The sequence below is a fragment of the Ostrea edulis genome, chromosome 6 (assembly GCF_947568905.1).
Source record: "Ostrea edulis chromosome 6, xbOstEdul1.1, whole genome shotgun sequence".
NCBI lineage: Eukaryota > Metazoa > Mollusca > Bivalvia > Ostreida > Ostreidae > Ostrea > Ostrea edulis.
In genome coordinates, this window is record NC_079169.1 from 12633980 (window position 1) to 12660796 (window position 26817).

At 34.6% G+C, this 26817-nt stretch overlaps 1 protein-coding gene and 1 long non-coding RNA gene across 2 annotated transcripts in view; both read left to right on the top strand.

Annotated features, from left to right (window-relative positions):
- Positions 1–24039, top strand: part of LOC125645548 (uncharacterized) — a 62304-nt gene extending 38265 nt beyond the window's left edge. Inside the window, exons 19-42 of the mRNA XM_056141549.1 lie at positions 60–188; positions 435–563; positions 4710–4832; positions 4997–5119; positions 5826–6077; positions 6167–6295; positions 6424–6549; positions 6819–6959; positions 7186–7305; positions 9490–9738; positions 12697–12930; positions 14980–15102; positions 18188–18448; positions 18535–18558; positions 18787–18893; positions 19221–19282; positions 19409–19593; positions 19833–19932; positions 20019–20041; positions 20206–20326; positions 22845–22936; positions 23151–23212; positions 23329–23370; positions 23556–24039. Of these exons, the coding sequence (XP_055997524.1) occupies positions 60–188; positions 435–563; positions 4710–4832; positions 4997–5119; positions 5826–6077; positions 6167–6295; positions 6424–6549; positions 6819–6959; positions 7186–7305; positions 9490–9738; positions 12697–12930; positions 14980–15102; positions 18188–18448; positions 18535–18558; positions 18787–18893; positions 19221–19282; positions 19409–19593; positions 19833–19932; positions 20019–20041; positions 20206–20326; positions 22845–22936; positions 23151–23212; positions 23329–23370; positions 23556–23564 (2966 nt within the window). The 3' untranslated portion in view covers positions 23565–24039. The remainder of the gene's footprint in view (positions 1–59; positions 189–434; positions 564–4709; positions 4833–4996; positions 5120–5825; positions 6078–6166; positions 6296–6423; positions 6550–6818; positions 6960–7185; positions 7306–9489; positions 9739–12696; positions 12931–14979; positions 15103–18187; positions 18449–18534; positions 18559–18786; positions 18894–19220; positions 19283–19408; positions 19594–19832; positions 19933–20018; positions 20042–20205; positions 20327–22844; positions 22937–23150; positions 23213–23328; positions 23371–23555) is intronic.
- Positions 634–2414, top strand: LOC130047135 (uncharacterized). Its single transcript, XR_008796185.1, has 4 exons — positions 634–1325; positions 1586–1693; positions 1897–2028; positions 2314–2414. It is a non-coding gene; the product is annotated as an uncharacterized LOC130047135 (long non-coding RNA).
- Positions 24040–26817: the final 2778 nt, after the last annotated feature.

Here is a 26817-nt window from a genome sequence, read left to right on the forward strand (position 1 = left end):
GATATATAATTAATGGCATAAGCACAGAATGTAAACGATGTAATGTCATTCTAAATTAGATATTGATGAGTGTGCATCGGCAGAAAATAATACCTGTGATGTTGCCAAGGAAACTTGTGAAAACACAGATGGGAGTTACATATGCAACTGTCTTCAAGGATACAGGAAATTGAATGACAACTGCAATGGTATGAGTACTTTATATTTCAGAAAATATTCGTTTAAGTAATGATAACACATACAAGTAGAAATAGTAAAATAATTAAGTGAAGAAATTAAATAATAATTGAAATAAAGGATTCCGTCAGTGCAAAATATCAGAGAGAAAGGAAAATCAGTCACAATTTAGATCTAAATGCAGTTTTATCAAGTCCGGGATTGGTTGTTTTATGACTAGGCATTCCACATCCCGATCAACACATTTCGTATTACAGATATAAACGAGTGCATGGAAGGAACGTCTGGGTGTCAGCAACTTTGTAGTAACACTCCGGGATCATTTAGTTGCTCGTGTTACCCAGGATTCAGTCTGAATGAGGATAAATCTACTTGCAATAAAACAGGTATCATATCATGTTATACACAGGTAAAATTGCAACATATTTTAAAGATATGATTAGATATTCATATGTTAATCATATGTTTACCATACGTGAAACATATGATTTTATCGTCATATAGTGAACATATGTTTGAAACATATGTTGAACCTACTGCAAACTTCAAACGTGATTAACACAAGTTGAATAATTCATGTGTTTAACATATATTCAACATATGATAAACATGAAATTTTGAACATATGATTAACTTAAGATCAAAAGGGGGTGGGGGGTCTATATTCTGTACAGAGTTTTGTTGTTAGAATATCCCCACTCCTCAAAATCGCTGCTACTGGCCAAGGAATTGTTTTACAAAAGAACTTACAACTAAGACCAAAAATGTTACAGAGTTTTAAAAACTCGTCAACTTAATTCTTAAGATTACATTTATAAATGAAAATTTACATAACTTAATTCTTCTTCATGTTTTGAAAATTCACAAGATTTTGACACAATCTAAGCACACAGGTTTTATAGTATAATAGAAACTCTTTGGACTTTCTAGTAGTAACTTCTATTATATGACATAGTCGTTTTCTATAATATATATATATATACCAAATATGACGTAAAATTATTGTGTATTACGTTTCTCGCTCCCGAAAAAAGGCTTGCAAAGTCCGTGCAATTAAAGCATCGCTGTAACTAAGAAGATTCATAGCACTTGCGTGTACTGACAGACAATCGATCATGTCAAGGAGAGCGGAGAAAGACTTCCTAGCAGTAAGTAGAAAAATTAAATCAACTCTAGGTTTACATTCAATAGTATACTGTTTGTATATAAAGTCAGGTTATAAGCAGTGTATATCGGAACTAAACAAGGAGAGAAGGGTAACCACAAACGACGATGTAAACTATCAGGAAATTTTCTATATTCAGCACAAACATTTGCTTAATAATTGCATACTAGGCATATCAGATTTAGTATTGACAAGTATATTCTTTATATTGATATATATAACTAAGGGGAAATCTAATTAAAGATGATAAAGAAGTTCCGAACAAGCTGCTCGTGGTTGTGAAGATGCAACTGTTTGCCCAAAACATCACTAGATCTACAGGACAAAGTCGTGGAAGATTTACAACAATGTGTAAGTTCAGTTTATATAAAAATCTCATTTATAGTTGCGAACAGTGCACAGAAACAATAACTAGATCAAAATATTAGACATATTTTAAGACCCACCCAACCATCCCCGACACATTGGTCGAAATGTACGTTTACTACGTTAGATAAACATAGTATAGATCTATTAATATATGTAAACAAGTATCTTAGTATATATTCTTTCAGGAATAAGTAGACAGCAAGAAAATTTATACAGAGGGATTTGCAATCAAGCAGCCACTACCACGGGGCGTGGATTAAAGTTACTCACAAAATATTCCTCCCAACAACAGCTACTGACAGAAAAAGAACATGCTGGTAATATTTTTTATGTTCACAAAGTACTACCTTTCCTTTCTTTTTAGTGATGCATATTTTATTAGGTTAAATATATACCAATTAATTGAATTTAAATTAATTGATATTATGTAAAATGCCTAGCATTTTGTGCAGATATACATACAAGTATGTATTTTTATGATATTTTATGCGAATAACTGTACAGATATATGTGTCTATAATATGTAAAAGAAAAGAAATTTCATAGACAGTGTTGCAGTTAGATTGTAAAAAGGGCATTGATTGTTCCTCCTTTCATTTAAGGTGCAGCACACACTGAATATCAACTATTTATTCAGGGACATAAATAAATGCTGGTTCCTTCCGATACGATTTGTTTTCTTGTTTTCTGGAGAGGTACTTCGAAATCGCATGTAAGACCAAAAGATGGCAAACGTTAATTGCATGTGCATCAATATCATGAAAATCATATTTATTCATCACGGAGTAATACCAACATTTTATTTACTGTATATTATCAACACATATGCTACACAAATGTTCGAAAACATATATGCTGTGTGTCCCTTCACGATTATCGTGTTTGAAAACATGTTGAATATATGTTTAGCATATCCTAAATATATGTTTAATGCGTGTTAAATACAACTATCACCGATTCCTGTCCAAAAATAACACTGTACAACCACTATAATAATGAACGATATTTATTTGTTTTGGCGCTCTTGGCTACCGTGATGGTTGGGGGCTACCACAGAGCCGCCCCCTCAACAATAAATCAATAAATCAATCAAATGTGATGGCCCCAGATGGGCGAATTGTGCACTGGGTAAACGCAAGTGCACAACGTCACCAAATGCAAATACAATAAATCAATCAATAATACAATTCAATGTCAAAAACAATTCAATCATTCAATCAGCAATTCAATCATCAATCAATACTGCAAATTTTCAAGATCATAGCATGAAGCTGCAGAATATTGGGTGCACTCCTCCATTTGAGTTGGGGTGCGCCGAAACGCATACCAATAAGTACCGCGACGAATATAGGACATGGAACGGTAGTTCAACCTGAAAAAGAATCAAAAACAAGCAGCAGTTTGGTGCACAGAAAAAGGGGGTGGGAGTGGTGGGATTTTAAAGTGATATGTATCTAGCAATTTATGCTGCACCAAGTTCAATGACACGCCGTTTGGAAGAATGTTCCAGAAAGTGACGTGTACGTGTCAATATATATTAGACTATTGCAGAATTAAATTTCCTGGAATAAATAAGAACAACCCCCCTTTCCCTTTTAGTAAAAACTGACAAGGATGCAGTTACAGAGATAAATGCGCATATCCAAGACAAGCGTGGATATGCGATATTATGTTTAATACATGTTAATCATATGTTAAATGTTAATCATGTGTTAAATGTTAATCGTATGTTAAACATGTGTTCAATATCGCCATGGTGTTACAATTTTGCATATAGATAATAGGAAAATCGTAAGAAAAACATGTCAATATCATAGGAACAAAATATATGTTTATCATAAAGTAATACAAACATATGTTATTCATACTATAAACATATGTTAATCATGTTTAAAAACATACATTCACCTTGAGTACTCCAATTATATGAGTATCATATGTTTCAAAACATATGTTAACCATACACTGTATGTTAAACATATAATGCAATTTTACCAGTGTAGTAAACAATCTTGCGTGTATTTTGGCAGCTGTTTTACATTTGCCTTCTCGCTGAGGTGCAATTGAATGGTGCAATGGTGACGAAAACATAACTGATACAATGTAAAGCTTATACGGTACAGCATTTGATGCACCAGATGCGCATTTCGACAAACAATGTCTCTTCAGTAATGCCCAAGCTGAAATATTGGAAATCCGAAATAACAATATACCGTAAGAACTAAGAAAACAGAGTGCCAAAGACTGGAGTCAAATTCGTCTAAGGATCAGAGCTATGCATGAGGGAGATAATCCTAAATTTTGAAATGAATTTCTAACTTTTATCACAGCAATTAAATATGCATCCGTATTTTCAAACTAGTAACGAGGTACTTAGCTACTGGACTGTAGAGACCCTCGGGGACTAACAGATAATAACTAATGAAGACTACAAACTTAATAATAGGACAAACATGGATTCTTAACCAGAGATGGGGTCAGTTGTCTAGGAGGGGTAAGTATTCCCTCTCCATCAATCATACCTGCAGTATACCGTGGGGATACGGTCATAATAGGTCCTCAGTACCCCTGTCGTAAGAAGTAACTCATTAGGATGCTCCTTCGGATGAGACCGCAAAATTTGAGGTCCCGTGCCACAGCAGATGAACGGAGTAAACCGAAGTAAAAATTAATATGCAACGGCTTTCAGTTGGTATGAAACATATCAGACAGAAGTTTGACAGGTTGAAAATTAGATCGTTATAAAAACCATATATAAAATTCGTGCTAACTTTAAACGAGACGATTGAAACCCATGTAATATCAACTATTTCTCAGTAGCCTGTCTCGATTTAAAAACTCATCGCACGTGAGATAAGCTCTTGCGTATCGAATCATCTGAAGAGATAAAAACTGTATGCAGGTGATAATGGAATGTTGCCACACACATTGCGTATATAAATGTAAATATTTGAAGTTGACGAAGGAGAAGGTGAACTCATTATAAATTCAATTACAGATGATGATCTATGTAGAACTTTTGAGAAGGAATGTGAGTATGCTTGTAGTACTATAGACGGAACCACCCAGTGTATATGTCCATCTGGGTACAATCTCACAGATAATGGTACAGAATGCACAGGTTTGAATGTCGTTTCATTTATGCTTTACTTTATCTAACATTAAATTCATATGTTTTAACTTGAAATTATATTTGCACTTTATCTGCTAGATACATTTGGAAGCTGTATATGTGTAACCTTATAATTCGTGTATGGAATTAAAATTTAAAATAATAATATTCAGATATTGATGAATGTGCACTGGATACTTCACCATGTGATCAAGAATGCCTCAACATGAACGGGTCATTCCAGTGCGCCTGCCGTCCTGGTTACAGTCTGAACGCAGATAAAACTTCATGTTCAAGTATATAGTATATTTCTTTTGCCATAACATTGGCATAAGCTAATCGTATTTCTCCCACTTCCAAACACACTTAAAACAGCTTTCTAAAGTCACAAATGCCTTGTGTTTTTATAAGTTTTATCTAATGCCATACTGCTATACATGACATTCATAAATCCTTGATTCCTACTTTTGATTACGTAGATCTTTAAACAAAACCATCAAAACTATTAAGTTTCTTTTAGTATTACGTGCCACACTTTGGGTATATACTGGTCATGTAGCTTAGTGATAGAGCGTTCTCTTCGTGATTGGGAGCTCTTGAGTTCGAGTCCGCTCGTGCCATGGCTGCGTCAAACCTAAGATCTTCACATAGGTAGCGATTGCTTCTTCGCCAAACGCTCGACATTTAGAAACAGGGGTCACGAGTTTTTTCAGATATTTATAAATTGAGTGCCCTCTATCGCGGCAGGTGTTGACATGTTGAAGGATTCTCACTGTTAGAGTCCTGAGCACTAAGCATATTTGTGGTACTTCATTTACATCAGGTGACGTCTCAATATGGGTGAAATAGTCTCAAAGAAACGTAAAACAAACACAAAATAGAAATATTTGGGGAACAAAGAGAATTTCCTTCTTATTCGGAATTTGGAATTTACATCGTCATATTGTGTACGAACAATAATGTAGACTGTAGTTATTAACTAATTTATTAATCTTTTATTAGTATGTGATATACCAAATTTCGGTGAGAATTGCGGACAGGTGTGTGAATGCGGTCCCGGTGGAGACAGGTGTGACCCTGTTAGTGGATGTGTCTGTCTCCCGGGATGGACTGAGAAAAACTGCAGTGTAGACATTGATGAATGTCAGCTAAATCCAACTATATGTGGTATCAATAAACTCTGCGATAACACTGAAGGTTCTTACCGGTGTGATTGTTTAGAGGGATTCAATCTCATCAATGACAAGTGTGAAGGTTTGCTCTATTTTTCATGAATCTTTTTTGGCGTTTTTCATAATGATTTTACCACTGGTGATTTAAATTATAACGTGCTTATTCTAAAGATATCGATGAGTGTGACGATGCATCACTGAATGACTGTCCGGTGGCCACGACACAGTGTATGAACACGTTCGGTAACTATACCTGTGAATGTAAGGAAGGATATCAGAAGGAGAACTCCGCCTGTGAAGGTAATGAAATATTTTATAATGAAGCATATAGTGCATCGCTTTTAATCTTTGCATTATGAATTTGCCATATCAATAGGAAAATGAAATGGATGGTACTTTTAGCATGACATATTTCTTTTGTCAAACAGATATTGATGAATGCAAGACTCCTATTCACGGATGCTCTCAGAAATGTGAAAACGCCGATGGTGGATATAGTTGTCTGTGCTTCTTCGGATTTACACTTAAGGATGATCGGAAAACGTGTGAAAAGAGTATGATTTTTTCTACAATAATCGTTTTTAAGACTTTGGCGTTTTTGGTACTTTGTTACAGAATATACGCTGTTATAGCATTTTACATTGAATTTAGAACTATCTATCCTTATGCAGTCTTCTATTCCAGTTAAATCCGTGATTTTATTTAAGTTCATAAAAGAATGGAAGAGTACTCTGTCATTACATATACCTTGAAATATTTTCACAAAATTTATTGAAATTGAACATTTCTCCTTTGATTGAAATTCAATATACCTATTCTACAGTCCCAGCTAGAGATTCGTGTTCCTTGTTTCCGGAATTAAACTGCTCCTACGGTTGTAAACAAGTCGCAAATGACGATCACAGTGGAATTTGTTTTTGTGAGACAGGCTACGAACTTGCAGGGGACAACAGAACATGCCTTGGTATCGTTTACGTATAAGTGAAATGAATATTGATATACCTTTTCTCTCTCTCTCTCTCTCTCTCTCTCTCTCTCTCTCTCATGTGTATTCTATATCTATACCAGTTTCAACAGTTCTGTGTATAATCATTTTTCATTAGAGATCATGATGTTGATTTTGTTTTCTCTCTATCATACGCGCTATTCTATCGCAGATAAAAATATAAAATTTCTGTCTTTTCATTTAGATATTGACGAGTGTAAAGATGTTACAACCTGTTCACATAATTGTACAAATAAAAATGGGTCCTTTACCTGCGGTTGTGCGATTGGTTACTCACTACAAAATGATGGAAGATCTTGTAAAGGTATGACAGATGGGATATTTCCTTTCACTGGTTTCAGTGCTTAGTCTTGAAATAATACCCCTGTTTCCTCACTACATTTCGTAAATTTCAAACCAAAATTGTTAATAACATAGAACACCAAATATTTTTGGATCTTGGTCCTTTCCGGAATGCCGACCGAATCGGGCGGGTGTAAGGAAATGTATTTCCTCTGTAACTTGCAACACGAGTTATTCATTAACAAGCCAGAAGTAAATTTTTGTACATCATGCTGAAACGGAAGGTAAATACAGGGATGTTGCAATGAAATGTGTATTTACACTCAAAGAAAAATATTGTTTGTTCCCTGGAACGTATCTATCACGATTCAGTGTATTTAATGCCACGCTATTATGTACATGTATTATCAGTTGGTTAGGGTAAGTGCACGCTAGCATTATATGATAAAAGTAGGGAAATTAGAAAGTGTGTGTGTTTGTTTTCATTTATTAGACGCGAGTACGTTAAGGCAGGTTATGAAAATTCTTACTGGGATAAAATCCGCGAAATAGTGTGACGTCATAATTGAAATAGGTATATCACTAAGTAGATATTAAATTCCGATTTCATTTTTTATTTAAGTTTTATTTATGCATAAAATAAACCATGCAGCTACTAAGATCCAACGAAATTCGAAATGTTATACTGCTGTTGTGTAATTTCTGTCTGATCGATATGAAAGTAAACTGATGATGTCATGACTATACATCGAGTGACGTTGACACATGCAAGGAATTTGTTTATGTGTGTCATGCAAATATCGACAAAATGTAGAGTATTTGAAATATATGACATGGGATATATGGAATATATATGTGAAACGCTGAGAATTTATTGATATTAAGAAGGTATGTTGATATCATTCATTGACAACTTTGTTTAACGGAGAAAACATTCCATTTAGCATGTCGATCCGATTTTCCTCTGTCACAGACTGAAATAAAACTGCAAAAGTAGCACATTAGCCCGCATACTTTTAGAGACATTTTATACACCGTTTGAAAGGTCATAAACTAATGTACACGGCAATTACTGATAGCATCCTCTGTTAAGAAAACTTTTAAAGAACACTACATAGCATCATGCAAAATGTAAAACATGGGCTAGATGGTTTCGTGTTTTAATCTTCAATAATTATTTTTTATTGAAAGTGGTAGGATTCTATCAGTAATTCTGATATACTATGGGTATTTTACCGTCATTATCGCCAGTTAGACCAATATTTGAATCTTGGGATAATGTGTTACTTTTACATTTTCTATTAAGGTACCTCCATAATCTATTTATAACAGTCATGCAATGACGTCATATGGAAGCGCATGTTTGTAATGTTGTTATGATACAAAATGTTCTCATGTAAACAACCAAAATAGTTTTTAAGAGTTAGTAGCTCCCTCTCTCTATGTAAGACAGATTTTAAAAATTATGCAGTTTACGTGCATAAATGGAGCATGACCTGTCTTAACATACCCGCGGAGTTGAAATTATCAAAGAAAATATAAAGGTCATCGTACTTTCTAAGATGCGAGACATACACTGTTCGTTATCTTCACTTTGCATACATTGTACATAAACAGAATCAAATACCAAGGACAGAAAATTGCAATTTTCCTTAAACGGGATCATCAAATTTCACACACAAACTTATCAAAACGATATATTAGTATCATAACGATTCCATGCAACTGCTTCTTTACAAATATATACAAAATGTCTGTAAATAAAGGAAATATATGGCATAATGGACTTGATAAAAACATCAATAAAAACATATATTGCCCTTGGATTCAATATCTTAAAACATATCATTGATTATTCATATAGAACTCACACTTTTGAAATAAACAACATTTCCTTACAATGTCCATCTGAAAAGATTCCGATTTATGTTCTTATCTAAATAAATCATTGATTTTGTAAATTTGCATGACGTCACATGAGGGTGGAAGTACTTTAAATACGTAATGAATTCGTAATCTAATCAAGGATGTGCGGGGATATACCCCAGGTTTTATTCCATACACCTTTCGGAATTGGCATCGAGTTGTAGGGCATACATCTCGGGTAAGACTCCCGTATATTCTTGACTGGACCTGAATAATTTATAACATACCGGTAACGGGTATATGTCGAGTGATCTGAGTCGTAAAATAAAACTATTTTTAGAATGTAGTCAGTATTTCTACGGTGAGAACTGTGCGACACCCTGTAAATGTGGACGAGGTGCCAGTGGTTGTCATCATGTGAATGGTTGTGTCTGTAAGCCCGGATGGACAGGTGAAACGTGTGAAGTGGATATAGACGAATGTCAAAATAAACCATGTACTGGGGATCACGTGATCTGTCTGAACACCCCTGGATCATTCCAATGTCAATGCATTACAGGATTTAAGAACTTCACTAGCGTCTGTGAAGGTATGTACATATGATTTTACAACTGCCTTTATCTTAGTGACAGTGTTAGTAAATACGTTTTGGTTCACACTACATAACGCCTGATGCCAATTCAATTCTGTCGTTTTAGCAATATATTATGAAATGTTCATTCGTATATCACGAAAAAAAACTAGTTTAATGTTCTTTAAGAGTGCGTAATATTTCATTATCAAAATCCTCACATGAATTATATTATTGTTTTGTATCTCGGTTCAAGTTTATGACCTTCATATTTAAAGATCATTTTAAGACCCTCTGTTTTAGTCCCCTACCGACGAAGTCGAGGGGACTTTAGGTTTGCGCTCCGTCCGTCTGTCCGTCAGTCCAGTTTTCTGCACTTTTTTCTCTGTTCTTGCATATATTTATTTTATATTTGGTATTTGGCTTTGCCGTAACAAGTTACAGATCAAGTTCTCATTTCGTTTCGGTCCGTTGATTTTTTCCACTTAGTTATGGCCCTTGGACTTAGAAAAATAGTACGAATAATCAGTTTTCCAGACGTTTTTTGATTGTGCTTGCAGATATTATTTTATTTGATATTTGGTACATTGCTTTGTCATAACAAGTTAGAGATCAAGTTTGAATTTCGTCTCGGTCCGTTGATTTTTCACTTAGTTATGGCCCTTGGACGTAGCAAAAATAGCATGAATTCTTTTTTTACATCCAAGTTTCTTAACTCTGTAGATAAGAATTAAGAATACTACACTCATTAAAACTTCTAGCATAGTAATACTACATTGTAGATAAATTATTCATGATTATCTACATGTCACAGTTTATTTACTTGGATAAAGATCTAAACCTAATTATAAATGTGTCGTTTATCTTGGTCTAGTCTCTACTCGAATAGTAGTTGATTTCCAATCATTCCCATCCTGGTTCCCCAATTTCTCCTTTTACCATAACCTACATACTGAACTTTGAATATTGTTGTGGTACAGTGATTTTTACAACCGGTAGGGGACTATGTATTGCCATGCAATACTCTCAGAATGTTTGTTTATCGGTATATCTCTTATCATTCGTTAAATACAATACCTAGCACTCATATATCATTGAATTTTGTCATTTTAACCATTCTCAAAAATATTAATGATCAAAGAAATAATAAATCGTCTCTAAAATTCACCCATGGAATCATTTATTCCAATATGCTCGTTCTCATAAACAATAGATTAAATGCATTGCTCAATCAAATGTATCGTTAGAGGAAAGAACCTCTACTGCTTTCAAATTAAGTTACCCTCGCTATCACAGCAAAGTTGTCTAACGAAAATGCGTAGTAAGGACCTTACTGTTTGGACAATATTCTCAGATATACCCATAAAGTTGATTCAATTATTCATGGAAACCAGCAACTTTGCTTCATGGGAGGAGGAACGAGCCGTAATTAACTTTGAGTATCCGCAAAGATTTATGATTGTTAAAAGGGTGATAGCAAAACATTTGATGCCAAGTAAAACATATGAACCTAATATTTCCATAACTCTCTCTCTCTCTCTCTCTCTCTCTCTCTCTCTCTATCTCTATATATATATATATATATATATATATATTTCTTTTTCTCTCTCTTATAAAAACATGTCTGTATCTCTGCATGACCTTTGCTATGCATATTTGTATATGTATTATGAATGATATCTACAGATTGTTTACAAAAATAAAAAAAAGTTTAAAAAGCATGTGGGTATCAAACTATGAAATGATATACTGATATAGTGTTTACGATTTAGCACCAATCAATCTCCTAGTCCTTGACACGGGTCATAATTGGGATTTAAAGTTTTATATGATAAAATATAGTGCCTTAGGTTTATGATGAAATGTAGTGCATAGGTCTCTTTTCAGCTTTACACCAAGCATATCACCAATGTGTTCCTTAATGATACAATTTATTATATTCACCTTTGATTGACATTCAAAGTTAAACAGGAGTATAGTAAAGAAGAGAGTGTTATACATGAAAACGTTAAATTAACGAACAACCATCAACCTCAAATACAAAATTAATCGTTGGGGAAACATTGAACGCTGGACACACATTCCCTATGGACCGATCACACCCGCCGGTGAGGTAAACAGAATAACCTGTAGTCAAAATCAATATGTAAAGAACGGCCTATCAACTGGTATAAAACCAGTCAGACAGCTTTCAGCCTAATGGCAAGTTGCATATGTAAATTAGATCTTTTTAACGATCATAGAATTTGTGAAATACTGACTTCAAACGAGACTGTTAAAAACGTAATATCAACTTATTTGTTTGTATCCTGCCCGAGTTAAAAACAAAACTGACCATACGCAGAACATTTCTTGTGTATCGAATCAGCTGAGTGACATAAATATCATATAAAGTAAAGTAAAACTTATTTAAAGTCGCAGTTGATAATGGAATATTGCTACATAGAAATGGAGAGTTGACGATGGCGAAGCTGAATTCATGCCGCTTGTCAGTAAGTTGAATAGTTGGTTTTTCGTTATTACGTATGTTCAATAAAATAGCCTAGTATGGACCAGAAATGGAAGTAGCTGTGGTGTCTTATTTCGAGGTCACAGGGATATATCGAATGGATATATGAATATTGTTAATAGATGAAACGTCATTGATATATCTAAATATCTAGTTTAAACCACAGCAAGAAATAATTCCTTATAAAGTAGAAAGAATTCTGCCTCGTAAAAATATACAAACACGTCAACTAATACAGGAGCTGGAATCATACCCAGGCTGTTGACAGATCTAATCACCAAAGACTACGTATATATTGTCAATCTATTTTTTTTTTTATATTTACGATTAATATCTATAATATTTCATTATTGAAATGACCTACTGTTAATGTTTATGATGTTGCATATCCTTTTTATTACCGAAGTCGATGAATTCACAAAATTCATGTCCAATTCTATCACATTTTCATTATTTTTTTTCTACAGACATTGACGAATGTCAGGATCCTCTAGCTTGCCACCAGAAATGTACAAACTTTGACGGAAATTACACCTGCAGCTGTAAAGATGGATATGAACTTATAAACACTAAGGATTGTAAAGATATAGATGAGTGTAAAACCGCCCAGTGTCACCAATGTTCCAACCGGCCGGGAGGCTTCACATGTTCATGTCACGAAGGCTATCGACTGAACTCAACGACACAGGATAAATGTCATAGTTAGTACACATTTTATCAGCTAACCAATACTGAAGTAAGCATGCTTATGAGCTTTGTTTCACCTTTTCTTCAAAGTGTATTTATAAGAATGTTTGTCTTGTCGGCATGGTGATATCACAGCATAAGACTTGGAAATTAATTATGAGAAGTTCACTGCTCAAGGTATCTTTAACTACGAGTTGTTCATTCATAATCCAAGCCATTCCTCTGGACAAACGTGGCAAAATAATTAAATGATGAATTAATGTATTTCAAAACAATATATGACTGCTAAACATCGCCACATGTGCTCCCTTAATTGTTAGACTCTGTCCATACCACGGTCTCTGCTTCTTTACTTGTAACCACCCCTTTTTAATGAATGCATGTATACAAATATATATTTTTAATTGCAAATTTCATATATCTAGTGCACTGTTTCCGGACATTGATTACTTTTTCGTGAAATATTTGCATCAGAAATACTGTACATTACTTCATAAACATATAAAATGATGAATTAAATATATTTTCACCAATGACATCACAGCGATAAGTAGTCAGTGTTGCTCTCTTGTCGATCTGTTACTGATCAGAAAGACATTGATATCATGTTGAAAGTTGTGCTGCAAGAAAAACTTCAGATACTAAAATGTGCGTATTCGTAAGACACTGCCGTCCGAGTGAAAACATAATTCCCACAAAAACACGACTTATATGCGAGTATGTATGATATGATAAATGTATACTCAACTGAACTATTGCGATTTATTATTGACTGTCGCTGTTAACGTTCAAAAACACTTCAACTTTAATACTGCTGGGTCATTTTTTACTACATTGTGGTCATCTTTCCGGGAGACTGAGCTGCGGGACCAAAACATCAAAGATTATTTATTCAATTATTCAGAATATCCAATACTGTAGGATATCTAGTAGACAAATTGTGTATATTCACATTAGGCAAAGATGCACTTAGGTCATTTGAACAAGGTAAAAAAAACTTATTTAGATCACAACTGTGAACATATGTAATGAAACGAAAGTCGAAAGTTTAACTTAACGAACACATTATGTTGTTTAACAATGTGTTTTGACCCTAGAGTATAAGGCATTGGACGAGTTCTATGTCACTAGTCAAAAGAAAAAATGGCCTACGGCCATTCAGCAGTGAGGGTTCTCTAGCGTGCCACACTAACTGTGACACGGAACATCCCTTTTAAAGGCATTTCCGAGGACCCGGGTCATCCACACCTAATGTCGAGTTTTTGGGGATATAATTTTCACTATCTCTTTTAACGACTTAGGTATGTCGCGGACGGGATTTGAACCTCGGCCCTACGCATGAGGGGCGAACGCTCCAACCTCTCGGCAGTTATTTTGAATAATTGTTAAAGAATTAACTCTCTAAACTAGAAAAAATAGATATTCATACTTGATGAGATAATTTATTGCCAAACATTATGCCCTGATCCGAACCATAGTTATTTGGTGAAAGTATCAAATAAAATAGTATAAACATTTCTGTGGTAAATAAATTGGCAGTGCACGGATATTAGAAGGTCATACTGGACAACACGATTTGTCATACGGTAACCGTATTATGCTATGACTTTCAGTTAATGTCAATTAGATATAATTATAAAAAAAATATTTCAAGCCATACACTTTGTTTGATATACAGTGTGCAAATTACAACACAGTTTGTTGTGACCCTGAACCATGTTTTTCGACAACTTTAATGTCCCTGAAAAAGACGGTAGAGAGGATTATCAAGGTTATAATTGTGTAACGGAAGAATATTTTGAGAAAAGAAAATCACTTCTGATCGGAAATACTGCAGTTAAAGCACAAACAAAAAATTCTTCTAATATACATTTTTGATGTGTGACCGTTAAGGTCCATGAGCTTGCTGATAATATATTTGGTAGCATTCTGTGCAACGGAGAAAGGGGAGATTCGCCATCAATCGTTCGAAAACCACACACAAAGTTCCAACAATGTATATGGATTGAGTGTTTTATTCTCCCACTTTTTCCTCCATTCATTTCCCATTTTGTTATTATCAGATATTGATGAATGCGTGGAAAATATTGATAACTGTTCCAAAGAGGCCTTCTGCACTGATACTGTTGGAAGTTTCACTTGTAGCTGTTTGAAGGGATTTGAAGGCGATGGACATTTCTGTACAGGTATTATATATTCACTATTAGTTGATTCAAACAAAACTGTTTTATAATTGTTTACATGCTTATTTTATGGTAGTTTTAAAATCAAACATCATGGAAAAAGATAATTTCTATCATAACAAATAAAGTGTTCACAAGCTCAAATGAACAGTATAAAAGGTAGTCAATGAAATGTATATTATTCATGACAAGGGACGTTATTAATAAAAGGTGAATATAACAAACAGAAATCAATCTCATAACTCCTATAATCAATACAAAGTAGAGAGTTGGGCACACATGGACCCCTGGACGCACAAAAGGTGGGATCAAGTGCATAGGAGGAGTGAGCATCCCCTGTCGACCGGTCACACCCTGAGTGAGCCCTATATCTTGATCAGGTCAACGGGTTTATCCGTAGTCAAAATCAATGTGCCAAAAACGGCATAACAATCGGTATGACACACGTGAGACAGTAGTTGACCCAATGATAGGTTGTATTGGCAAACTAGAGTGTTATAACGACCATATGAAAGCTGAAGACAACGAACAGTGATCGATCTCATAATTTGCGAAATTCTGACTTCAAACGAGATTGTTGAAACCCCTGCACCATCAACTTTTTTATAAGTAGCCTGCCTCGATTTTAAAACTGACAATACGCAGAGAAAGCTCTTGCGTATCGAATCAGTTAAAGAGATATAAATACCATATGCAGGTGATAATTGATTGATTGATTGGTATTTTCCGCCACACTCAACAATTTTTCAGTTATTTGGTAGCGCCCAGGTTTTATTGGTGGAAGAGAGAACCCAGATACAATGTACCTGGGAAGAGACCACCGACCTTCCGAAAGTAAGCTTGAAAACTTTCTCACTTACCGGCGCGAACAGGATTTGAACCCGCGCCGACCAGAGGTGAAAGGCCGTGTGATATTGAGCGCGATGCTCTAACGACTCGGCCCCGGAGCCCCCTGCAGGTGATAATGGAATATTGCTAAATAGATATGGGAAGTTGACGATGCAGAAGCTGAAATCATCCTGTTTGTCATTAAGTTCTGTTTGCCGTTAATATCTACTTTCAATACAATATCTAAGTATAAACCAAAAGTGCGCGACTCTGTGGTGTCATTTATTTCGAGTTCACAGGGATATATCGAATTGACATATGAATGAAATTTATCCTTGTTAATAAATAAATCGTCGTTGATATATCTAAATGTCGAATTGAAGGTCATAGAAAAATGTTGTTGTTTTTCTTATCACGTAGAAGTTTTTGAATACATTTTGTTTCATTGGAAAATAAAAACAGGAAAGCTATCAAAGGAGCATAATTCGCTCCCATGGGAATTCCAACAGATTATTGGTAAGATTCAATAAATAATAATAGATTTTGAAATAGGAAAACAACATGTAGTGATTTCCCTATCACCAATCTCCCATATTTATGTAGCAATGTTCCATTATTACCTGCATACAACTGTAAAGTCGGATAACTCCGTTTACCTGATCAGGATATAGGGCTCACGGCGGGTGTGACCGGTCAACAGGGGGTGCTTACTCCTTCTAGGCACCTGATCCCACCTCTGGTGTGTCCAGTGGTTCGTGTTTGCCCAACTATCTATTTTGTATTGCTTATAGGAGTTATGATATTGATCACTGTTCGTTATCTTCACCTTGCATGAATATATGTGAACTGATTCGATACGCAAGAGCTTGTTCTGGGTAGGATCATTTTTTTAAACATCAAAACAGGCTACGGAAATCAAGTTGATGGTTCAGGGGTTTTAACAGCCTCGTTTAAAATCAACATTTCACAAATTTTATGGTCGTTATAGCCATCAACTTTAAAATTACAACCTACCATTGGGTCAAGTGCTGTCTGACGTGTTTCATACCGATTGCTAGGCCGTTCTTGGCAGACTGATTTTAACTACGAATAACTCCGATTACCTGATCAGGATATAGGGCTCACGGCGGGTGTGACTTGTCAACAGGGGTTGCTTACTCCTCCTAGGAACCTGATCACACCTCTGGTGTATCCAGGTGTCTGTGTTTGCTAAACTCTGTTTTGTATTGCTTATATGAGCTATGAGCTATGAGATTGATCATTATCTTCACCTTTATTACGTCCGTTTGCCCAGTCGAGATTCAGTGCTCCCTCGATATTTTGCCAACTTTTGTTCAAGACGAATCTGGGCAATAAAGCAGGGGTGACAATATAATTAATTCAACATTACGGAAAATTCACTGAGCAGTCAAAAGGAATTCAATACCATACAGTTAATTGAATTCCTTTCTGTATAAACATTTAAATTATCTTGAGTTTGATTCAGCAATTATTAGTAATTAACCTGGCCACCTGCATGCCTTGTCCAAACTGTCACCGCATCGCCATCAAAGTATAGGTGTGATTACGGATGTTTTAGGTAATTGGCATTATTATCGAGGGTAAACCCTATAACATTTAACAATTTTTTTGTGAAAAGCAGTGGCATATGGCATTACGGGAGAAAATATCTTATTTAGGATTTTCTGGCAATAAGCGGGGGTGGTATTATAACGGGGGCAATATATCGACGGAGCACTGTAAATGGTTCACATTGGGTGTGACTGGTCGACAGGGGATGCTTACTTCGCTTACGCCCTTGATCCCACCTTTGGGGTCCGTGTTTGCCCAACTCTTAATTTTGTATTTTTTATAGCAGTTATGAGATTGATCACTCTTCGTTGTCTTTTTCATGGAACGCTTTAATCAAAACAAATCTAATAAATAAAAGATTTGTAATTATATTTTCGTACAAATCCATACTAAATTTCGTCTGGTGTATTCTACGTTGCTCTAGGAAACGCAAAGGAAGAAGGTATACCATGTGTTAATTTACAATGTGCAAAAACCACCATGAAGATATAAAAATAATCATCATGATTGAATAGATATCACATAATTAATAGTTTTGATTTTATAAGTATCAATGTTTTTGGCTGGTTCCAATTGTTGACGACTCCTTCATAGGTTACAGTCATTTGAAAACCAAATGCAGACTCATAGATTTGATCAAAATTCAACGCAATAAAATGTAAGAAAACTCAAATACTTTTCCATCCAGCCTGCAACGATTTTACCTTTGGGGAGCAGTGTTCTGATACATGCACATGTGATGTCAACAACACTGAAAAATGTGATGCTGTAAGCGGTGAATGTCGATGCAAGATCGGATGGAGGGAGCCTGATTGTTCGGAGGATGTGGATGAATGCAAGCAAAACATCATCAACTGTGACACTAACTTGTATCAGACATGTATCAATACACCAGGTTCCTCCCATTGTGAATGTCGTTATGGTGGGCTAAACATTTCTGACTGTGTCCGTAAGTACTACATCAATTGTACATCACCAATTGATTCGTCTTTAGATAATGAAACATTTAGATAAGTCAAAATTGTTGTGTTGCAGGTCCAGAAGAGCCACGTACACCAAGTAAGATTATAATACTACTTATCTACTTATTTTGTTATACTCACTCACGTGCGATAAAATATATCACTATTCATCCTCATATTATATGTTATTTCTTAATTTAGTAATGATAGCATTAATTGGGAATGTTTGTGTTGATTAGTTAATCAGTAATCGCGTTACAATATATTGATCTCTGAAATATTTCATTTCAAATTATGTCACGCAATTTGAATTTGCAATATATAGAAATGGCAAACGTTAAAGTACAGACTGAAATTAGATTTGACTTGAAAATACCGAGGGACGACTTCCTAGAAAACAGCGAGAAGTGGCGTCAAGACTTCGAGAAATCGGTAAGTACGTGAACAGATGATAATCTTGATATATTTCTGGAATGGATGCAGACGTCTGACAAATAAACTTATGGGATTTTCAACATTCTTGTTTAACGATTCTATGGTCGTTATAATGATGTAATTTGGAAATACAAAATATAACGGGGAATGCTGTCTGACGTGTTTCATACCATTGTTAGGCCGATTCTCCATACCGATTGTGTCTACAAATCACTCTAGATATAGGGCTCACGGCGTGTGTGTTGTCTTCTCTTGTTCATTTAAAGATTTCATTTTTTTCAAAACAAAACAAAGTTATTGTAATTTTTCTTTGCAAACAAATAGCTGACGAATTTCTACAAGAAGAGGATTCGCAACTTTTCAACGATTTTTGTCCTTTCTATTCGGTGAGTAAATGTCAATAATTTCCAAATTGATCTTATTTTACCAATTGTTTGAGAATATGTAAATGCGCATTTATAAAGATTTCTATTTTGCAAAAACATAATTAATCGTTTACTGAACATCTCCAGCCTTGGGAGTGTCATAACTGATGTAGACATCCATGGAACCAAAACCGATACTAACGATCTAGAACATGACGTGGCCACCACCTCACTGCAAATGCTATCGGGAAAAGAAAACATAACTGTTTCCGGTCAGAGCCTAAATGTACTAGAAATAGTACCAAAATATAACAATGGAACACATGGGGCAGGTAATTCGCATTACGTATTTTCTAAAGGGTTAGAGCACTGTAATATTTCAAATCAAGCCCCCACCCCCTTCAATAGTGTCATGGAGTTTATATGAAATGGGAACAAAAAGTTGATAATAATAACATTACATGTGTAATGGTAACTGTAATTGTGTCTATGTGTGGTTGGGTGAGAGAGAAATAAAGCTTTACTGAAGATTTCTACATAATTTTCTAAAACAAATGCCTTGTATTTCCAGCTTTAACAACTGCATCCTCACCATGTGATCTGTTTATAAGTTTTGGAGCTTGCATGTCGGGACAAAAATGTGATTATTCGTCGGATGGACCAATTTGTGTGTAAGTAAACCCTTTTTATCAAACATTTTTAAATATGCTCCGATCTCATATGAAAATTTTCATTTTTTGCTGTCTTGTATTTCCAGGAAAGAGAAATCCGACGTGTCAGGTATAGGTTACAGTTCGATAGATGTGCTGTCAATTATTCTTCTCTTTAATTAATACACATAAAATACTTCAAATACTCAATCTATGATCCAAACTGTTGCTTAATAGCTAAATGAATATACAAGAAATGTTTATATCAAAACCAATTTCATCTTTTTAAAAAAGATATGTTGACGTTAATTGTCATCCTGGGAGTGAGCATACCTTTACTGATGACAGTCATCGCTCTGGTTGTTTTATGCATATGTTATCAAAAGAGATCTAAGAGGAAAGTAAAGAAAGAACGGTAAGTATGTTATATATATATATATTTTTATATATATATACACATATATATATCAACTCTTTCTATTTGGATTTTATATATATATATATATATATATATATATATATATCCTCAGGTGAATACAAATTCGAATTATATATATATATATATAATCCAAATAGAAAGAGTTGATATCACAGTCAAAATAATTCAATAAAAAAGCAGGAAAATATATAGTTCCAAAATACAAATTAATAATAATTAATAAGGTATATTCATTATTAATTTGTATTCATCTGAGGATGGATGTTAAAATCCAGAAAGCGCTAGTGATTTAAATATATTTTGGAACTGTATATTTTCCTGATTTTTTATTGAATTATATATATATATATATATATATATACTTTTTGCAATGATCGGTAAAAGTTTAGGTAAAAAATAAAAAAGACACACGAAGACGTTTAGTAAAGCTTTAGCACTTTCATTTCAAATCTTCAGACTGACAACACGTTCACGTTGTAAAACGTATGCGTTTTCATTTTTAAAAAATCTTCAGACGTTTTACATTGTGAAAACAAATTATTTTGTTATGACTATAACAATATAATTACGTCACAATACAGACGGAGTCATTTGGAGCGTACTACTGTGATGTATTACAAAGAATGTACATTCATTTACATTAACCTTTTAAGCGTAGGTCTAAATGTGCGAATAAAGTATTTTTATTTTTCTCTCCTTCCCACTAAATTGTCCGTGAAAAGTTTGTGAAAAGGAAAATCGTTAAAATATCCATTTCCACACACGTATAAATGTTCATTCAGTTTTATTTTACGGTATTCCGGTAATTGAATGTGTTGCTTATGTACATGAGTTCTAGCTCTAAGAGTTGTCTCCTGTCTCTCCGATATAAATGTATCTACATCCGCTAAATGCAGCCTTCAGTGCATTCAGACAGTGAAGAGTGGGCGGTCTGCTCTTCCCCAACATTGTTAATGACAGAGGGAGATTGGTGTTTTGCAGCCTTACTCCGTGCCCTGCCTTTACTCTTCCCAACATTTGTAGATCTTCGTTCAGGGGGCATCGTCGGAATATATCAGCGAGTGTGAACGTCTGAACAGATATATCCATTTTTAATTGATATCCGTTTTATCAGTCACGTGGCTGAAGGAAATCCATTCGTCTAACGTTGAAAGAACGTTATATATGTTTATCCCGCGTCCCACATTCCTTAAACACTGTTTTTGTATTCAGACGGTAATTTCTGTTAATGATAATAATAATGAATTCTTTATTTAGACCGTATAGCACAATTAGTACAAATGACTAGTTTACATTGTGGTCCTGTATAAAACATATTCAGCATTTCGCAAATTCTATGGTCGTTATAACGATCTAGTTCGTCAATACAACCTCGCATTGGGTCAAATGCTGTCTGACGTGTTTCATACCAATTGTTAAGCCGTTCTTGGCACATTGATTTTGACTGCGGATAACTCTGTTTACCTGATCAGGATATGGGGCTCACGGCGGTGTGACCGGTCAACAGGGGATGCTTACTCCTCCTAGGCACCTGATCCCACCTCAAAAGGTCAAAGGTCAAACGCACTGGACATTGAAGTAGCAATATGGTTTCCGGGCTCTAAAGCGTTATCCTTTCCACCTACAGTCACCATATCATACATATGGACTACCCATGGGATGAGGATGTTCCCTATCGATTTTGGGATCAAAAGGTCAAAGGTCATGCGCACTGGACATCGAAGTAGCAATATAGTTCGGTCTGTCATGCCATTTGTTTTTTACACTCAGAAAAGAGGTAGTTTATACCTATTACCAACACCCTTTGGGAGATTGGGGTAAGCGGGGGGTATTCTTAGTGAGCATTGCTCACAGTACCTCTTGTCTTCACCTTGCATTCACAGACAGATAAATGAGAGAATAGAAAAATAGACAATATAAAATGTATACATAAAATATACACACGATATCACTGGGGAAAAATAAACATACACATATCTATATATCATTTATTTGAGTAATATCCGAGTAAAATCGATCGTTAATCTCCCTGCACATATCCGGTAATCCTGCGGTTATTTTGTGCATTATACGCTTCATACACCGATCGCAGAAGTCTCGAGCATCGGCGGGAAAGACATTCATCAACGGATAGTACGAACAGCATTACATCATAATTATCTTTATCCGCTCGGTGTAGTGCTAGTACTCCTCGTTTATTATCAAAAGTTTTACATTCTTCTAAAACTTTATTCTATGTCATGAAAGATATAACAAAAATATATAGACATTTAAAATAAAACAAGTTTAAAATGACAGTTTAAATGATTGATGACGAAAATTAAAAATGGGAATTCCCAAAGCATTTTCATACGAAATAATATAGGCCCGAAAATTTTGAATACTTTTGGTAAATCTTGACAACACACACATTGGACCAAATATGTCAGGTGATTTTAGAGGAAACGACTTTTATCCACAAAATGCTACTGAATGGTTTGATTAATTATTACAGGTATCAAAGTGAATACAATGACCTTCAAGGTGATTCCGGGAATGTATCAATTTCACATGGAAAGAATGCAGTCGGTGGAAAGATGGATCAAGGTGAGTTAAATATCCGATAGAAGAACTATTGTAGGAATCGAATTCTAACATTTTTCACGTGTAAATCTCATGTTCCCTATCATGGTCATTATGTGCGTCAATACTAGTACTTCACGATTGTAGAACCACGCGAAATAGTAAGAAATATAAAATTACGGAATATGTACAAACCTCATATATTAAATTTCTTAATGATGGTGGACACATTTTCTAGGATGTAGTAATCCGAATTATACATGGGATTCCCTCTGCGAGAAACTTCAACAAAACGAACAAGTAAGGATATCTATAAATATTGTTTTGCGCTCTCATAATTAAGCATATAGTAATGCAAAGAAACATTTTAGTTGTTCAATGAAATGGTTACTTTTAATTCGCAATTTCTTTTATAGTTTCGCATTAAACGGCCTACCATTGAATACAACACGACACTTGTAAGTTGAATTATAATTTATTAAACAAAATTATAGGGATGGGAAGGAGTTGCTCATTTTACATAATTAATGTTTTGAATAAGTGATAAAGAAGCATTTTACAATGCAGTTTCAGACAAACATATGTTGTGTATGAAAATATATTACAAGGTAATGATTATGAATATCTTTTTTTTCTCTCGCAGCAATATTGATTGGAGAAAAGAAGATCAAATGTGAAAATGTTTGATAGAGATTGTCGAAAATGACATTTATAATATAAATATGATTTGTGTTTGCTGTTGTATCTTTTTTATGCATATGTTATTGTTTACTCAACATTCAACGAAAATACGGTATATGTTAGAAATAGCTTATTTGCAAATGTTACAAAGTACATTTCAATACATACCGTTTTAAGCTGGTACATGTTTTCAGTTAATTAATGACGGTAGAAATTCACAGGCATACATATGCTTATTTGTTAATAAGTTGGTAAGCCAAATATACATGTACTATAGTAAAACTATTGAGCATTTCATTGTAATCATGTTTGGCAGATCTAAAAGGGCTTGTAGCATAGAAGTAATTTTAGCTAAGGTTGATAATTTTGTTTTAATTAATTTCAATGCACCTTTTATCATGCGACGAAGTAATATAATTTGCTCATTAAATTCAGTTTGAAAAGTTCGAATTTGTTTTTAAACTCAAAACGGTGCCGTCACATACAGGATTTAACGGCATGAGTGAGGCTTTCCTACAAATAACAAAAACCAATTTTAGACTATACGCCACCATTCCTCACGATAAATTAAAAACTGTGTAGATTTTTTGACATCATAGACAGTTGCTTTTTGAACATAACTGAATAAAAGAAATATTCCTATCTATTGACCAGTCATCCAAAACTTTGCTTTGAAATAAAAATATGCTGGAGTTTTTCATTACCAATATCTTTGTAGTATTTGGTGATCAGAACTTCCACCCAATATTTTGGAATTCTCATGGGCGTGAATTATGCTCCTGTGTTAGCTGACCTGTTCTATATTCTTATTAACCAAACCTTATTCTAAAGCATGAGAAGAAAAAATCTCTTCCTGTGGCATTCAACAAGACCTTTAGATATATCGACGACGTTTTATCTATTACCAATCATAATTTTCATTCATGAAAGGCATGAGCCCTATATTCTGGTCAGGCAAACGGAGGCATCAGCAGTCAAAATATATAATATTGAGTTGGGCAAACATGGACCCCTTAACACAACAAAGGTGGGATCAGGTACGTAGGAGGAGTAAGCATCCCCTGGTGACCGATCACACCCGACACGAGCCTTATGTATTGATTAGGTAAACGGAGTTAAGATAAAGTTATCCATAGTCAAAATCAGTGTGCCAAGAACGGCCAAACAATTGGTGTGAAACACACAGACAGCAACATTGTCAACAATAACACTTTGTTACAATATATATTAACTTTCATTGGATACACAGAATTGAGGACGGCTGTATGTAATGCGTTTTCTATATAACATATTCAGTATTCCTATCAATTAGATTTTATTGAAAAAAAGTTTGCCTAGTTTGGAGTAAAACCCAAATAGAAGTTCATTGCATTTCACGCATATAAAAAAAACAATATATACCTTTGGGAGAAAAGTTAAAATTACATCTAAATACCATACATAGTCACAGCATCAGTTAAATATGTTACCTCATAACATGTAATGAAATAAGCTACAGCTGGATCTCCATACATAGTTATGACATCATTCAATAAGCATTCATCTGCTTAGTTGTATCAACAACATATACGAGAAGTGGTGTAAATGAAATGTGAGCTCCAAAATCCAAAATACCTTTCCAACAGCATCAAACGAATGACTTTTCAACACAACTCTGATTCTACGTACAATGATCTAAACATAATGTTGAAAATATGATGTAGTTCCTCATTGACAATATCTATGGAGTCGACTATGATCAAGTTTTTAAACGTATGATGGGACTCCCATGCCTAAGGGTTGTGTTCTCCATTTTAGCTGATCTGCGAATTGGTACGCAAAGGTAGCTTATGGAAATCTTTGCTGAGATAAAATCCACGAAGTAATTTGACGTCATGATTGAAATGCGTGTATCACTAAGTCGGGTTTAAATGTCTTACTGAAAATGGTAGGATTCATGCAGCACTTTTGATAAACTCTGGATGCTGTACCGTTATTATTGCCAGTTATATTAATGGTTAAACCCTGGGACAGTGTTATGATTTTTCATTTGTTTTATTAAGGTACATCTGTAATCTATTTATAACAGTCATGTATTGACGTCATACCGAAGCATATATATTTGTCTATTCTCTTTAGAGAAGTCGACAGGCATAACCTTCATCGACTTCTCTTTGCAATCATTCATGTCTTGATTCTGGAAAACGCGTAAATGCCGGAGTCGGTGACGGTTTATGCTTTAACAGACCTTTCGACTCAGATGTGCCTGGATTTACGGAAACGGCATATTGTTTTCAAACATTTAACAGTAATGCACAAAATTTGCACAAGGAAATCAACACTTATGTGATTTTAATCCATTTTCAACATACCCCTTGTCCCGGGTTTAATTCACAACGCTGATTACGTCAGCCATTTCTTAACTGGTCCCCTATTGGGATAGCTTCTCCCAAGACCAGTGCATGTAATCATGGGATTAATCCGGTATTTACGCGTTTTCCAGAATTATTCGAAAACCATTTATAAGAAGCATTTGTCACAAGTAATACTCGCATGCGATCTGATGTATAAAAGAAATGGATTGTTTGCAACATCATATATAATGAAATAAATATATATTTGTGAACTTTGCGGGAGGTCCTTGAAATCTTGCATTAAGTAGTGTATAATGTTCCCAATATTTCAATATTTATTTATAAAATCAGCAGCTGGGCTTTGATATTTATATCATGGTATATACACATGATACATATTTCTGTTGTCCTTTAATACATCACCTGGGTTGTAGTACTCGTACACACAGACAGGTGAGGGTTTAACGTTCGCCACCATGGTCCTTCTCCCTGCGTTTACTGTGATACAGGCCTCGTTCTGGGTTATCTGTAGTTGATCAAACGTACAGAAACTATTATTGGAGTCCTTCAATGGTGATAAGATATAAAATACTTGTATGGGTAATATTGGTAGTAAACGGAATAAAATGATATGATGAGATTTAACAATAAACATGAAATAACGTATATCAATTTGTTCGCAATATTCATGAAGATTCTACTGTACCAAACCGGCAATTTTTCATATCATTTTACTTTCTTATCCTCAAATAAATCATGATAAAAGAAGTGAAATTCAGATGCTGTTATATATTTGAATTGAATTCGTTCTACAGAGATGCACTGACCTTGTCAAAATAAAGAATGACCTTTTTCACATCTACTTCAGATTTATTTTTTTAGATCTGGATG